This window comes from Zootoca vivipara, chromosome Z2 (genome assembly GCF_965207765.1).
Source record: "Zootoca vivipara chromosome Z2, rZooViv2.hap1.1, whole genome shotgun sequence".
Lineage (NCBI taxonomy): Eukaryota > Metazoa > Chordata > Lepidosauria > Squamata > Lacertidae > Zootoca > Zootoca vivipara.
In genome coordinates, this window is record NC_142585.1 from 33260548 (window position 1) to 33277607 (window position 17060).

Genomic DNA, 17060 nt, shown 5'->3' on the forward strand with positions numbered 1-17060 from the left:
TCCCCTGGCACAATGCTAGAGTGGCTCATTCCCTCCAAGGGGGCTGGCTCTGGAGCAATATGGTCACCTTAAGCTTTTACTCTTCCATCTTCCCCTGCCAGTTGAAGGCTGTCCACGAGCAACTTGCTGCTCTCTCGCAAGCCCCCGTGAACAAGCCAAAGAAGAAGAAGGAGAAGAAGGAAAAAGAGAAAAAGAAGAAAGACAAGGAGAAAGAGAAGGAAAAAGAGAAGCACAAGGCAAAGGCTGAGGAGGAGAAGAAGGTGAAGGTCACTCAGCCAGTGAAGCAGGCCCAGCAGAAAAAGCCACCGGCCAAGAAGGCCAACAGCACCACCACTGCAAACAGGTAAAGGAGAGAGGTGTAGTGGTCTGGGGTCACTATTTCTGCAGCGCTGTCCCTGTCTCTGGTGTCCTAAAGCCACCCAATTGGCATTGAAGGGGGGCTACTTAAGTCACTGAAAAGTGTGGGAATTAAACTCTAGTTCCCATTTACTGAGTTACGCAGAAGAGAGCCCGGGTCGTCTGACCCTTTCATTAGTTCCCTTTCCCTCCTCTAAAAAAATATATGCAAGACACTCCTTGTTTAAAGCTCAAATAACAAATAACTTTTGCTCAGTGTGCTTGCACTTGTTAGATTAAATATACAAGGCAGGCAGATGTTACTTCCGTTACTAATACATATTACACCTAAGACAACAAAAGACTGTTGCACACTGACGTAACTCTGAGGCAGACAGCAGCATAACGGAACATACTGTATCTGCTGCTCTGACTTGTGAAGGCTGTTAATAACTGCCATAACTGAACGAACGGAAAATAACTGCCTCGGGCCTCTGACACCACAGAGTTCTGTAGCCCTTTGTGAGTGTTAAACCCTTTTACTTAGCAATTTGGATGCTTTCATCCTGCAAAAAAGGAAGCCTCTTGCTCTGTGCTGCCTGGAACTAATCAGTAGGAAAGGAGGAGTTGGTCACAGAGGATCGGCTCCCAAGGTTCCTCTAGAGAAGGTGCATGGGAAAGCCCCCCCCAAGGAGGAGGTGGTTTTTTGTTTTATAAATAATTTTTATTAAAGGTTTTCTTGGGTTACAAAAGTACAGGCGTTGTCTCTATTGTCTTTTTTACAAATCATTTATGTTCAGCGTGAGACACTGGTGTTGTTGTACACAGTAGAAAGTTGGGAGGAGAAGAGAGAGGAGGGGAGGGGATGGTAAACATAACATTATTTTACTTAAGTGTATGTGTGAGGTTTCTGTATCAGCATCGCTTGGGCCACCTGCTCCTTATAGCACTTCAGCTCCAGCCTTTTGGAATTGGTTGCCACATGAAATGAGACAGGTGCCCATCATATATATATATATATATATATAGAGAGAGAGAGAGAGAGAGAGAGAGAGAGAGAAAGAAAGCTTCCCCAAAGTGTGACCCAGTTGTTTTATGGAATATTAATAGCACATTTGCAGAAATTGTTTAAGGGGGCTGAACCCAATTCTAGCCCTACTCTGTGTCGATTCACTAAAATTGATGGCCGTGATGGACTTGGATACATTAATTTCAGTGTGTCTACTCTGAGTAGAACTTAGCTGGGTACTGCTCCCCATGTTTGGTGCTTGTAGAAATGCTTCCACTAGGAGTGGAAAAAGAGAGGGTTTGGTGAGCAACACAAGCAGGGAAGGCAGCCCCTAGTTATTCCCTGCTCGTGTTGCTCACTTTCCACTTTGCCACAAACCTCCCTCCCCTCACAATGGGGAGCAAATTAACTTTGCAGGCAGTAATAGCAAATTAACTTTGCAGGCAGCCAAAAAAAGGCGGGAAGCAGGTGCCTGTGGCCTACGATTCGGATGAGGAGGAGGAGGGACTCCCAATGACCTACGATGAGAAGCGCCAGCTCAGCTTGGATATCAACCGCTTGCCGGGGGAGAAGCTGGGCCGGGTGGTACACATCATCCAGTCAAGGGAGCCCTCACTTCGGGACTCCAACCCCGATGAAATTGAGATAGATTTCGAAACCTTGAAGCCTACCACGTTACGGGAGCTGGAGAGATACGTCAAGTCCTGTTTGCAGAAGAAGCAACGGAAGCCGTTTTGTAAGTGGGAGGAGCCTCCCGGGACCCATCCTGAAATGAGCAGTGCCATATCTTAATTCTTTTTATCTACCTATACATTGCATTCATATCCCACCTTTTCCTCCAAGGAGTTCAAAAAGGCATACATGAGTCTCTTCCCCCTCCTCATTTAATCCCCACAACAACCCAGTGAGGTTCGACTAAGCAACAACTGGTCCCAAAGGTTGTAAACAATGAACTTCTTTTATTTTTAGTGGATGCCCCACTTCTCAGTGCCAGAGCCATGCTTGGCTGTAGAAGGTCCTGGGTTCATTAGAGATGCCATTGAGGTTTAAACCTGGGACCCTCTGCATGCAAAGCAAATGCCCTGCCACTCAGCTATGGCTCCTCCTCTAAACATAGCATAATTCTAATCCTCGTAGTTCTGAGGAAAGGGCTGGATTATTTAATAGGAACATAGGAAGCTGCTTTATACCAAGTCAGACCCTTGGTCCATCCAGCTGAGGGACGTCTATGCTGTCTGTCAGCAGCTCTCCAGGGTTTCAGGCTTGAAGCTCTTTCCCCAGCCTTACGTTGAGATGTCACTGGGCATTCAACAAAGCAGGTGCTCTACCATCTAAGGCCCTTCCCTCACAGTGGCATAACGTGGGTTGCCAGCACCCAGGACAAGGTGCAAAACCCATCTCTCTTCCTCGGTCGTCTCTGTGTTTGCCTTGACCTGCCCCACCAGCCTGTCAAAAGCAGCTTCCGCCAAGGCTGTTCCCCCAATTGTCCCCCACACTACTCCCACTTCTCAGGTTTTGGAGTTGGAGAGGTGCTATTGCATAACCCACAAGAGGCCATCTGATCTGGACCCCCCCCCCATCCAGCATCTCTCGGGAGTCATTAGTATGAGGATGCAAAAGACAGTGGTGCTGACTCTTCCTTCTCTCTCCACATGTCACCAATTGTGCCTTTCTCCCCCGCAGCTGCGAGTGGGAAGAAGCAGGTGGCGAAGTCGAAGGAGGAGATTGCTCAGGAAAAGAAGAAGGAGCTCGAGAAGAGGCTTCAGGACGTCAGCGGGCAGCTGAACAACAACAAGAAGCCTGCGAAAAAAGGTGAACAAAACCTCCTCCCTTCCTGTATGCATTTACTAACTGCATTCCCTGTTTTGTCCTCCCAACTTTGTGAGGTAGGTTAGGCTGAGAAGTAGGGGCAGGGGAGTGTGACCGCCCCAGTAGGCTTCATGGCCAAATGGAGGATTTGAACCCATGCCTTCTTGGTCCTACCCTCTGACATTCCTGATTCGTGCATGGCAGAGGGTTGGACAAGATGATCCATTGGGGCTTGCAGTTCTGTGATTCTAACCACTATACTGTGTTGGCCATTGTGAACCTACAACCTTCCCTATGCAAAGCTTTGCATGCAGGACCACCTCTCCTAATATCAACCATTCTGGGCATTGCACACATTATATGAGGCCTTTCTTCACGTGCCTCCTCTACAAGCGGACGGAGGGTGGCAACACAAGAACAGACCTTTTCTGTGGTGGCTGCCCATTTGTGTGATGCTCTTCCCAGAGGCGCTTGTCTGGCACCTTCACTGCCTATATTTAGGCACCAGATTAAAGCATTCTTCTTCTCCCATACCTTTGGCTAATGAAACAATCTATGGACTTTTAAACTGGGGAGGGGGGTGTTCTTGTTTGTAACTATGGGTTTTTGTTCATTTGTTTTTATATTTTAAACCACCCTGTGATACTTGGATGAAGGGCTATATAGAAATGCTAATAATAATAATAATAATAATAATAATAATAATAATAATAATAAATAATAAATAATGCAAATGTCCAAGTAACATAGGAAGAGGTTCCTAGTAACATAGGAAGAGGCTGTTGGATCATGCCAAAGGGAGCCCATCTAGTTTTGCATGCTGTACAGTGGCCACCCAGATGCTCCATCTGGAAGCCAATAAGTAGGATCTGAGCAACAGCAACTCTCTCCACTTGTGATTCCAAATAATTGGCATTCCAAGTCATAACTGACAGTGGTGGAAGAGCATAGCCATCTTGGCTGGTTGCCATTGATAGCCTTCTCCTCCATGAATTTGTCCAACCCTCTTTTGAAGTCATTGAGGTTGGTGGCCATTACTGCCTCCTGTTGGAGTGAGTTAACTATGTACAGAATTAGAATTCATCACTCCTGGGGTTTTTATTTAAGGACTTAACGGGGAAGGAGGATTTGTTTTGGCTGCATTCGCACAACAGTTTATTCCACTTTCATGATGTTCCCCAGCCAATTTCTGTGTTATAGTTGAGCTTCCACATGGTGTAAGAGCCAATTCCGTAAATCTGGAGGAACATAGTACATATTTAGCACTCATTTCCGTGATGCCAGGAAAAAACCCATCTGCAGCCTCCTTAACCCAGAAAATCATGAGAGCAAAGTGATGAAATGTGGAGCAGTAATGCCAACTATATGGTTCTCTTATGCCGTTTTCAGGGGAGGGATCATGGGGGAACAGAAGTGTGCATGTGCAGAAAGGGTGGAGGAGTAGCACTGATGCCCAGTGACATTTGTCGTTCCACAAACTGGTACGAATGAAATTTAGGACAACATTCCAGTATATTGGTTTAAAAAGCCACAATGTCATAACTCGGAGGAGGGTAGCTGGAGGTTTTAAAGCAGAGGTTTGATAGCCATCTGTCATGGGTGCTTTAGTTGGTATTCCTGCATTGCAGGGGGTTGGACTAGATGACCCTTGTGGACCCTTCCAATTCTACAATTCTTTGAGTCTATGATCCTTCTAATGCAACAGGTACTGCAATGTGAAACAAGTGTTGGAATACAGGACAGAAGCACTAGTGTTCTCATCTAGGAACCTAATTCAACGTTCCACACATCTGAATGCACTATTTTTAGCCTAGAGAAGTCGAATCTTAAATATCCAGGATGAAGATTGCTTTCACCTAAAATGCTGTTTCTTTTCTCATTTCTTTTGCTAGAAAAATCTGGCTCCACCCTTTCTGGAGGCCCCTCTCGCCTGAGCAGTAGCAGCTCCTCGGAATCGGGGAGTAGCAGCTCAAGCTCCACTTCGGACAGTAGCGATTCAGAATAAAGCAACAGACCCTTAAACGCTCCCGGACAACGAATGGACGTCTCACAGGCACTTGCCCCGGAAAGTTCTGCAGCGTCCCCTTTTGCTTCCTCCTTGTTACTATTTTTTTAAAAACAAACAAACCAGCCTGCTTTCTTGCAACAGGACCAGCTCTGCATCTCATTCCACCCCTCTACTTTTAATTTTTCTTTTAATTCAGTGTTATAAAACCTTCCAGAATTTAATTTCCTCCCCCTACTTTCCCCACCCGGCTTTTATTAGGTTGCAAGATCTTTTTGGGGTGTGTGTGTGGCTAGACTTTTTAAGGCAAGAACTTTCCCTTGCATATAAGGTCTCTAAACTATTTTTAAAAATCAAATCATTGAGACGTCTTTTGGTGACCAACAGCAAGAGATGTGGGAACTGGAGAGATGAGTAAAAAAAAAATGTTTGCGAGATGTAATATTAAAAAAGGGGGGGGTGTTTTTTGGTAACTTTTCTCTCTTACTCTTCCCTTCTCCCCCATGGAAATTCCTTTTTAATACAGCCCAAGACTCAGCTCAGTGCTGCTGCTGATATGGAGTGGGGAACTTTTTAAATGGGGTGGGGTGGTGGGGAGGAGAACCTCTCTGTAAAACGGTACTGTATCTGAAAGACGTTAGCTTTTGAAGTAGTTGATTGTATTTGTTGCTAGCACTAGTATTCCTAACCTCCAAGGGGCCCAGTCCACCATGGAATGCTCCTGGGCATGCCCCCTTCTCTCAAATGAGAGGGAGGTGTACAAAATGCACCTCTCCCGTTTGTTTTGGTGGGGTGGGAGTACAGAGACCATGAGCAGACCTTCCTTGTGGATTGGGCCCTGCGTCTACATGTGTGCTGAAGAGCATCATTTTATATATATATATATATAAATATATTATATATATATGAGGGAAGGAGGAGAAGAAAGCTCATGTACTGTGGATTGTTTTTAAAATGTACCTTTTTAGATATTTCTTTTAAACTTTTTTTAAGTAAAAAAAATTGATACTAGAGATTTGTGCTTCTGTTATGAGAGGTTGGCTGACCTATTAAAGCTAGCAGTTGAAATTGTTGAAACTCAAAAAAACAAAAAACTGATTTGGCTACAGGACGGAAAAAGGAGAGGTTGTTATCACTCTGGGTTTGTGCATGGAGGAGGTTGAGAGGCATATGATCACAAGCATTAGCTTTTTTAAAAAAAAAGTCTGGGAATGGTCCAATTCCATTGTGCACACCTAGAGCGTACCCCTTGGTTGGTGCTGGTGCTGGGGGGTGGGTAGTAGTTCTTTCCAGTTTTGCCTGCTGTTGTTAAGGGACTGTGAAATCTTGGGTTGCATCCTACTAAATTCCCCTCAAAAGTAGATCCACAGAAATGAATGTATCTAAGTTGGTTGGGTATCCCTTACTTTCCCTTGGTCTGAGCAGGGCCCACATTCACACCATACATTTAAAGTTCTATGAGACCACTTTAAACAGTCATAGCTTCCCACAAAACATCCTGGAAACTGTGGTTTGTTCAGGTTGCTAAGAGTTGTTAGGAGACCTCTTCCCCTTCCAGAGCTGCAATTTTCAGAGTGGTTTAACAATCAATCCCTCTTCATTGTAACTCTGCAAACCGTAGTTTTGGGGAGGGAATTAGGGGCTTGGGGTATCAGCACCATGAACAAACTAGTTCCCAGAATTCTTTGAGGGAAGCCATAGTGGTGGAAAGTAGCACTAAAATAAGGTAAAGGTAAAGGGACCCCTGACCATTAGGTCCAGTCGTGACCGACTCTGGGGTTGCGCGCTCATCTCGCATTATTGGCCGAGGGAGCCGGCATATAGCTTCCAGGTCATGTGGCCAGCATGACAAAGCCGCTTTCTGGCAAACCAGAGCAGTACATGGAAACGCTTTTTACCTTCCCGCTGTAGCGGTTCCTATTTATCTACTTGCATTTTAATGTGCTTTCAAACTGCTAGGTTGGCAGGAGCTGGGACCAAGCAACGGGAGCTCACCCCGTCACAGGGATTCGAACCGCCGACCTTCTGGTCAGCAAGCCCTAGGCTCAGTGGTTTAACCCACAGAGCCACCTGGGTCCCACGAAAGTAGCACTATAGTGCTTTAAATGTATGGTGTGAATGTGGCCTAGGACTAGCAATTTAATACACCCCTTGATTAACATTTGTACAATATTCTGTAGTGATGGCTTTAAAAAACGAAACCCTCTCACCCTGGTCAGTCTGTTACTTGGGACCTTTTCTATGTGATGTCATTCAGTTTCTTTGCCCAAGCTCCACATCATCCTTTTGTTGAGGTAGGAAGTATTCACATTAGCCAGTGAAGCATGTGGCACCACTGTCCAGTTTTTGTGAGGTCCAGACAACATATGGCAGTCAACTGCATCCCGAGTAGCTGTTGTGTTCCTCCATGAGGAATGTTTGGAGAGCTAACAACACAAACCCTGCTGGATCAGACCAATGGCCCATCTAGTACAGCATCCGGTCCTCATGGTGGCCAACCAATCTCCAAAAGACACGGCACCTGGGCTGAGGTGATGTGATGCCTTCTGGAGGTGGCTGGACTCCAAACTCCCATGACCTCCAGCTAGTGTGACCAACAGCCAAGGATGCTGGGAGCTGCTGTTCACCAACCATTTGAAGGGCACCATGTTGGCTGCAGTAGGCAGTCCTTGGGTGCTGAGAAGTTGTTAAGAGCTACAATTCCCAGGGTGCTTAAACTATCAGTACCTCTTCTTGGGGATGCCCATATGCTACTAGGCTAAGTTCAAGGTTATTGCATTAATTTACAAGGCCGTTAATAATCTGGGCCAGGATAACTTGACCACCTTGAATCCCTTATATCCCTGCCCAATTACTGAGCTCTTCAAGGGAGTTGGTAATCCCCTGTGGCTTGGATACAGGAGCCATGTTGCGTTCAGTGTTGTGGCCCCAAATTTGTGGAACTCCATTCCAGTTGAGGTCAGACAGGCCCTCTCTCCCTGTTGAACTTTCAGCACCTAATGAAAACTTTTTATTATTATTATTCCAGCAGCTATTTCAATTGATGTCTGATTTTATAGTTTTAACTGATATTTTTTTAAGAAAATATATTGTATCTTTGTTAAGAGACATTGTAGTGAAGTGGTATATAAATTGTTTAAATAAACAAAAATTGTGATATTGTGATAGGAATAGGGGGTTTCCTAACAACTCCCAGCACCCTCAACAAAGAACAGTGTCCACGATTCTTTGGGGAAAGCTATGCCTGCTTAAAGCGGTATCTTAGTGCTATAAATTTATGTGGCCTGTGTTAGGTCCTATCTACACCATACGCTTAAAGCATTATGATACGACAATAAACAGTCATGGCTTCTTCCTACAAAGAATCCTGGGAACTGTGGCTTGTTCAGGGTGCTGAGAATTTATGGAGACCCCCTATTCCCCTTGCAGAGCTACAATTTCCAGAATTCCCTGTGAAGAGGGATTGATTGTTAAACCACTCTGGGCATTGTATGTCTGGGGGGATGAGGAGCAGAAGGATTTCCTAACAACTCTCAGCACCCTTAGCAAACTACAGTTCCTGGGATTTGTGGAAGCTATGCCTGTTTAAAATGGTTATATAAGGGTGTGCTGTAAATGTATAGTGAGCCTTTGGTTAACCGTAGAGCCAATTGCTTAACTTAAGGGCACATTCTTGGCTTTCGGGGGTCACTGAGGTGCATAGTTGAGACCCAAGCAAAGCCCCCCAAATAGGAAATGAAGTGGGGGAGGGTGAATTTCTCTTGATTCCTTTTTTTCCTAACAGTGGAAAGCTCTTAAGACTGGAAAGCTACTTCTGTGTTGTGAAAGTGCAGGTTCCCAAATAAACCTTTTACCTCAAAGGAAGGGGGGAGGGGGGATACACTGGGGTGCGTGTGGGGGTGGGGAGAGATAACAACACTTTTGTAAGATTCATCAATTTTTCTAGAAACTATTTTCTCCAGTCTGGATCCCTGCACTTTTTTCAAAAGACACACTCCATAATTAATCGTCCCTTGTTTTGTTTTTGTCTTCCTGTATATACAAGTAACTTTATTTATTAACACCATTGGTCACTTAAAAAACAACAACTACCACCCTGCATTTTGAAGAGTGACAGAAGAAGAAGAAGAAAAATGCAGATTTGTCTTGGTATTTTTTTTTAAAGAAAACAACAACAAAGTTCTAAAGAATTGGGAGTACTTTTAATTTAAATGTATTTGACTTTAACCAACAGGTGCTATGGCTCTTTGATAGTTTCCTGTGCTGGGTGCTTAATTCCTTATTTGTGTATTCAGGGGTTGTTTTTTCCCCCCCCAGGGATGGGTTTAGGGTGGGGATTTGTTTGCTTTCTTTTTTTGTACAGACTTTGGACTTGACAGGTATTAGTACCTTCCAGATAAAAGCATGATTTATTTGTATATTCCTAGTTACCCCCCTTTCCAGGTCAGTCTCTGTATCTTTAATTGTTTTAAAAGTAGAACAGTTTGGAAAAAAATAATAATAAAGGAACAAAGACCTGATTTATTTATGTATTTTTTGAAGCAAATGCCACTTCTGTAATACACAGGTTTGTAAAGCCCGGGGTGGGGTGGGGGTGTTGGACAAATGTGTGATGATCACAACTCTGTTTTCAATTTATTGTGCAGCAGAGTTAATAAAAGTTGTAGAGTTGGAAGTTCAACTAAAGAAACCTTGACAGATGGTCATCCAACCGTTGCTTAAATTCCTCAAAGGAAGGAGAGTCCATCGCCTTCCAAGGGAGCCTGTTTCACTGTCAAAACAGCTCTTACTGTCAGAAATCTCCTTGTAACTTGAAGCTATTGGTTTGGGTCCTAACCTCCAGAGCAGGAAAAAACAAGCTTGCTCCATATTCCATCATTTCTCCTCTCAGTCTCCTCTTCTTTGGGCTAAAAACACCCAACTCCTGTAACCATTCCTCATAACTTAACATAAGGTTTCATTGGGGTTGCCAGACCAATCCTCTTTTAAAGCCATTGAAGTTGGTCACCATCACTGCCTACTGTGCGTGTGAATTCCATAATTTAACCAAGTGCTGCATGAAGGAGGACTTTTTAAAAAATCTGTCCTGAATCTACAGAGGGACCACATCTTACAGCACAGCAAAGGTCCCAAGCTGTCCCCATCTTTACCAAGGTCTACAGAGGAAGGAGGATGCTTGGGAGAGGAATCAAATCAAATTGGGGCAGATGAGATTTTGCCATTTTTCATGCCAAGTTTCCACTCTGGACCACCCGAGGCAACCAAGATCTTGCTTGCTCTTCACAAGCCTACCCCCACCGCACCATGGCAATGCTAAGCTCCAACCCATCTCACTAGGCTTCGCTCCTCAGTTCTTCACATCTCGGTGGCTTGGATCTAAAAGGGTTTAGGTGATACTTCCAGTTCCCACATCTCAGCAGTAGGGTCCAAGAAGCTGCCTCTGCAGGGTTGCCAGACCTCCAGCTCTCATCTGAAGCCTCCTTGTTCTGGGCCCTAGGTGGCAGGTGGAGGTATTGAATATCCAGGTGGCCATGAGAGCCTAGTAGGAGCTGGCTACAAATTATAGCAGAGACACTATACAGTGTGTGCCCACCTCCCCACACCTCTCCCAATTTACCTTCATCTGCAGGACCTGCTCTCGTGGCATCAGCCGGGGCTGCCCCTAGGCTTCAGGTTGGGGCCTTGAAATCTCAGGGTCTGGGGTTCTCCAGACCTGGCAGCTGTAGGTTTAAATGACTGTTGGGAGCAATGCTTCTGAACACCGGTTTCTGGAAACCAGAAGGATAGGGGACCGCTCTTGTGCTCAAATCCTGCTTGTAGACTTCCCATGGGTTGGCCACTGTGGGAACAGGATGTTGGAATAGATGGGGCACTGGCCTGATCCAGCAGGCTCTTATATTCTTATGATGGTATTCAAGTCCTGTGGTTCATTTTATCCTGTTCCTCAAAGAAGCTCAGAATGGTGTAGGTAGCTGTATTCCCCGCCCCCCCCCACCAGTTCTCTCAACAACCCTATGAGGTAGGTTGCATCCCGCAGAGCTACATCTTTTCCCCTAAAATAAAGTAATATTCTAGTCCTTGTAGTTCTAAAGAACTAGTCTGAATTAAATAGGAGCATAGGAAGCTGCTTTATGCAGAGCTCAGACCCTTGGTCCATTTAGGTCAATACTGTCTACACTGACTGGCAGCAGTGGCTCTCTTGAGATTTTAGGCAAGGGGCATTCCCAGCTATCCTTGGAAATGGCATTTGGGATTGAGCCTGGGACATTCTCCATGCAAAGCAGGTGCTCTGCCACTGAGCTGCATCCTCTCCCCTAAATTTAAGTCGGGGTCTGCAGGAGGGTGGAGGCCTAGAGAACCTAATTAACCTATGTGTGTGACGTGGAGCATTTGAAAGCTGTAGATCTGGAAAGAACCTCAAGGGTCACTACAGCTGCTCCTCTTGCACCCTACCCAAGAGGCAATGGGAACTCCCAGAATGCCACAAGCCCAGTGCCTGTCCAAGCTATATTGAACTGACAATCTCTGCACAACAGACTTTGCATCTGGCAGTCGGGGTGTGTCCACACAGAGAAGCAATAATTTGCTGCAGCCACTGACACAGGTATCCCTTGTTCATTTTTAATACTGCAAGTGATGAACAAAAGGCATCTGGTCGCAGAGAGAAGTGTACATCTTTAACTGAACTGTTCCCAGCCACTTCCATCCCCAAGACCTAGCGTAGTTCTGTCAACACATCAACAAGTTAACACAGCAGCAATTTGACAGTCCAGGCCCTAGAAAACAAAGTCCAAGCTTGCATTCATGGCTACTTCAGAGTGAGAGGATGAATGGGGCAAACTCCTGTCCATGAGAGAGAACCTATTCACTTCAATGACCTGCTGCATCCCTTAGCAAAAGAGAAGTGCTCATGCAGGTGGGTTATCACATTATTTTCCAGATCCTGCTTGTTTTAGAGGGAAACAGCTATGTGGACATTTAGCAGGCGAAGCTGGCATGGAAAGGGGGGTGGAATGCCTCCTGTGTGTAAGCAGTCAGGGGTAAAGGTGTGTTACAGCAGGTGTTTTGAACTGCACTTCCTACCTCCCCTATGTGGCCCTTATGTGACTCCTCTCCCTATTTGACTCCTCTCCAGAAGAGATGATTGGGAAAAATCTTTGCCTCCATCAGTACCACTTAAAACAGATGGGGAGCTTGTGGTGATGTCAGGTGAATGGTACTGGGTAAAATCTGGAAGGCCCCCGGCTCTCCACCTTCAAATTCCATCTATAATGGAGAGTCGTGGGTGGGGTGGGTGGGTGAGGACGAGGCATTCAGTGTTGTCTATCAGGAACAGCCTTCCATAGATTAGCAGCAAACGAAGTTTCAAAATTAATTTGGATGGATTCAACGAATGTAGGCAAACCTGTTGGACAGCCACTTGAGGACCCTGAAAATCCATTTCCCAAATTGCTTCGGGAGCACTGTCCAAAAGTGCAGTAGAAGATAAATAGAGCTACAACATAAAAAATAAAACTTTTTTTTTAAAGGAAAACCACTTTCTGGATCCATTTTTGTTAGCGTAGAGGTTGGGCTCACTTGCTCACTCTTAGCTCTTGAAATCACATCACGCTGCAAAACCTGGATTGTCCGGTATCCCTGGGGATGTCCGCTTTCCTCTTATCCCGCACCAAGATCGCCTGGTTGCCATATTGTGAGTACCACATGCTGTGGCTCCTGTTCAAGTACGATCCTGGTGGCAGAGACTCAAGTTTCTGCTGCTCCTGCTGCCAGATCAGCAAAGATGCATCCCTGTACCGGAGGCGAGCATAAGTCTCGGACAAAGCTTTCTCTGCCAGGGGTGGCCGTCCGCTCATCCCCACGGCTACCGCCTGTTCACAAAAGATGAAGGAAGCCTTGTTGCCGTTGTCTTCCAGCCCCTGTGGCTCAGGGCTCACAGGGGAGGTGTTCTGGGCTAGGAGAAAAACCCTGCCAGACCCAGCAAGTGCGGGAGGCGTAAGGGCGGCCTGTGGTCACAACAGGAAACACTCCAGCTATGGACACATCACCAGAAGGCGCTTGATTCAAAGGGCAAAAAACAGGCTCCACACGAGTCTATTAGGCTCCTCCAATCCAGTTCTGGCCTGGAAATTCTCACGAGTCCATATAACACAGGAGAGCTAAGGGTTATTCAGAACCATGAGGACCATCATCTTACTCCTAAGGAGAGGCCTGTATCAAGATGGTAGAGTCCTGATACAAGAGACAGCCCATTCTCAAGAGCCAGTCCTTTGCATCTCTACCTCTGCTTCCTAATCTTGTCTACCTTTTGAACTCACCTGCCCCAGTTTATTGCTTCTTCAGGGACTGGAGAACATGGAGCCATCAGGACTATGCTGGGAAATAGAGGAGTATGGGTGACATTCTTTTTCAAGTCAAATGGGGAAGGATTTGATGATCGATTCTTGAGCTTGACTAAAGGACAGTTTGGTGATTCTCTTGCTTGCTCAGAGGATGGAAGCCACACTGAGTGTAGACGACACATCTGTTTCCATGGAGAGAGAGTGTCAGGATGCTGGATGCTGCTGGGACCATCTCCAGAACTGGTTGTGGACTTTTTCTACTCATTGCCAACTAGGCTGGGATCAAATCCAAGTCACTTCTCTTTGATAAGGAAGAATCTGCAGAACAATCAGAGTTACAGTAGTTAGGATACGAGAATGCAGGAGCGTAGCAGAGATTGATAAAAGCATTCCAGGTTTTTGGCATATGAACATAACAAGCTGCCTCTTAATGAGTCAAACCACAGGTCCATCTAGCTCAGTACTGACAACACTGACTGGTAGCAGCTCACCATAGTTTTAGGCAGGGGACATTTCCAGGGCAAAACTGGATTGTAGAAGCCTCAGTGCTAATAGACTCAGATGGTCCTGGTTGTTTTGCTCTTTGAGTCAGACTACTGGTTCCTCTAGCTCAGTATTGTCTACGCAGGCTGGGGGTAGCTCCTCAGGTTTCAGGGGCAGGCCTTTTTGGAGGTGCTAGGGACTGAACCTAGTACAGTTTCCATGGAGAACAAGTGCTCTACCACGGAGCCACAGGCTTCCCTCCAAGCACAGCTATAGCCTAGCAGTAGAGCACAAGCTTTGTACATGAAAGGTCCTGGGTTCAGTCCCCAGAGGCATCTCCATGTAGGTCTGGGGCAGAAAAGACTGCCAGTACTGAGTTGTTTGTTTTTGCTTAATTAACAGACTTGCTTATTCAGCCAATCGATAAATCTCTCAAGTGGTTTACACGCAGCAGTCTAAAATATTTATAAGAAACACAGATAAAACTAACAAACTTTAAGAACAACGAGACAACAACAAATTATCAAAACATAGATAAAAGTCAACAGATTTCAAAAACAAATGCAAATTATCAAAACATACCGGTAGATAAAGTCAACAGATTTTAAAAATGAACACTCATGACAAAACAATATGTTTGGCTTGACTCAGCTAAGCAAAAAGCTTGGGGGAAAGTGCCTTGTTTTAAGACACCTGGGTTTCTGTCCTACAGGACTTACGAGGAGGATGCTTTTTTAACATGTACTTTGATAAGAACATAAGAAGCTCTTGCAGGATGAAGGCAAAGGGGGTCCCACTGTAAGAACAGCATCCTGTTCTCACAGTGGCCAACCTGATGTCCCAATGGGAAGCCCTCAAGCAGGACCTGAGAAGAACAACAGCAATTCTCCATAAACTGGTGTACAGAAGCATCCTGCCTCTGATACTGGAAGAAAGACCACAAGAAAAGCCTTGCCGTTGGATCGGACCAATGGCCCATCTACTCCACCATCCTGTTCCCACAACAGCCAACCAGATTCCTTAATGGGAAAACCACCAGCAGCACCCAAGTGGAACAGCAACTTTCCCCATTTTTACCAATCCTTCTCCTTTATTGGCATCCAGAGCATACAAAAATACAGTGGAACCTCGGTTTACGAACTTAATCTGTTCTGGAAGTCTGTTCTTAAACTGAATCCATTCTTAAACCAAGGTGCACTTTCCCTAATGAGGCCTCCCGCCGCCAGTACCCTTCCACCATTTGGATTCCGTTCTTAGACCGAGGTAAAGTTTGCAAACTGGGACACTACTTCCGGTTTTGCAGAGTTCGTAAACTGAGTAGTTCGTAAACAGGGCTGTTCTTAAACTGAGGTACCACTGTATAGAAGTCAAAGCATAAAACTGGAGTCTGTTCATAAAAGGAGATACTTTAAGAGAAAACTAATACAAGCATAATAAGGTTAAATATGTGCTTCAAAAGGCTTATAGCGACTTAGTTTCATAGCATCTCTCAAAAACTTTGCCGCAATCTCCATAATATCAAGCCTACAACTGTTCAGCAGAAACGAAACCCCAGAGAAGTCAGAAGATTTAAATATTTGCCGTGGATTTTTGCGTAAAATGGGCAGTAAAATGAAACGTGTTTTATACAACAAGGACATTGCCTTTCTGAATATGGTATCTTCAAGAATCTTCCTTGCAGGATCACAGATGGCATTATGGTACATTAAATCTTGCAAGGGATCACATAGGTGATATAAATATGGAGTGGCTGGCCAAACGAAGGTGGGATCCCTAACCCCAATGGAGAGCAAGATTTATTGGCTGCACTGCTGAGAATTTGGAATTCAATCTGTGTTTAATTGTTTGAAATACTGCTAACAATGGAAGCATAAGCAGTGAGCATAAGCAGTGATATTTAATTACTGTAAAGGCCAATGTTTTTAATTCTATTCTCAATATAAGCTACTGTAACTATTTGGAATGGTGGAATTCCAACAGCATGTGAAAAATTAGAGAAGAGAGGTCAGACTTGAAATGGAGGTGTAGCCAGAATTACTTTCCATGAGCCCTTGTCCTGTTTCCAGGCACATGGCTGCATACAGGAAACAGTTTGGATAACCGGGATTTTACTAAGGAATTTTGATTGGTGCATTCCAGTGAGTGGTCAATTGCACAACATGCCATACAGTCGTTTTGGTTTTACTTTGGCATTAAAAACCTTTAGTGTAACAGAAACAGATTGGTTCCCTCTACTGAAGAAATAATGGGCGATAGCCAAAGCAATGGAGGCAGGTTGAATCTTGTGCGAGACAAAATGAGTGCATCGTCAGCATATAAAAGAATGGGAATGGGAATGGAGCTAAGCTTTGCGCAATGGCCATCAACTGACATAAACGGGGAGCAAGGTCATTTAGAAAAAAGACTGAATATGTAAGGGTTGAAGATGCAACTGTGTTTCATCCCTTTGTTGGCGATAATTTTTAGAGTTGGCCTGCCTAATAGGGAGCATTTCACCTGACACCTCATAGAGGGGTAAGGTAAAGGTACCCCTGACTGTTAGGTCCAGTTGCAGACGACTCTGGGGTTGCGTGCTCATCTTGCTGTATAGGCTGAGGGAGCCGACGTTTGTCCACAGACAGCTTCCGGGTCATGTGGCCAGCATGACTAAGCCACTTCTGGCGAACCAGAGCAGCGCACAGAAACACCATTTGCCTTACCATCGGAGTGCTACCTATTTATCTACTTGCACTTTGACGTGCTTTCGAACTGCTAGGGGGGCAGGAGCTGGGACCGAACAATGGGAGCTCACCCTGTCATGGGGATTCGAACCACTGACCTTCTGATTGGCAAGCCCTAGGCTCTGGTTTTAGACCACAGTGCCACCCGCGTAGAGGGGTATAATCTCCTAATAAGAAAAAGTGACTTTTCATCACTTCTAGGATGCCCTAGAAAAACAGGCACCCCAAACTCAGCCCTCCAGCTATTTTGGGACTACAATTCCCATAATCCCTGACTGGTCTTGTTAGCTAGGGATGATCAGAGTTGTAGTCCCAAAACAGCTGGAGGGTCGACTTTGGGACAAAACCCCACCTGC

At 45.3% G+C, this 17060-nt stretch overlaps 2 protein-coding genes across 9 annotated transcripts in view; one reads left to right on the forward strand and one right to left on the reverse strand.

Annotated features, from left to right (window-relative positions):
- BRD3 (bromodomain containing 3) overlaps positions 1 to 6170 on the forward strand; it is a 33242-nt gene extending 27072 nt beyond the window's left edge. For all 8 annotated transcript variants that reach the window (XM_035113130.3, XM_035113132.3, XM_035113133.3 and 5 more), the window contains 4 exons: positions 102 to 343; positions 1789 to 2081; positions 3029 to 3157; positions 5047 to 6170. In XM_035113130.3, the coding sequence (XP_034969021.1) occupies positions 102 to 343; positions 1789 to 2081; positions 3029 to 3157; positions 5047 to 5159 (777 nt within the window). In that variant the 3' untranslated portion in view covers positions 5160 to 6170. The remainder of the gene's footprint in view (positions 1 to 101; positions 344 to 1788; positions 2082 to 3028; positions 3158 to 5046) is intronic.
- Positions 6171 to 12662: 6492 nt separating this feature from the next.
- BRD3OS (BRD3 opposite strand) lies at positions 12663 to 13161 on the reverse strand. The gene has a single exon (XM_088664738.1). It carries the CDS (start codon positions 13013 to 13015, stop codon positions 12761 to 12763), a length of 255 nt encoding a protein of 84 aa, XP_088520864.1. The 5' UTR covers positions 13016 to 13161; the 3' UTR covers positions 12663 to 12760.
- Positions 13162 to 17060: the final 3899 nt, after the last annotated feature.

What these genes read in the sequence shown, in the direction of transcription:
- BRD3OS (XM_088664738.1), bottom strand. Translation starts at nt 13,015, where the DNA reads ATGAGCGGACGGCCACCCCTGGCAGAGAAAGCTTTGTCCGAGACTTAT.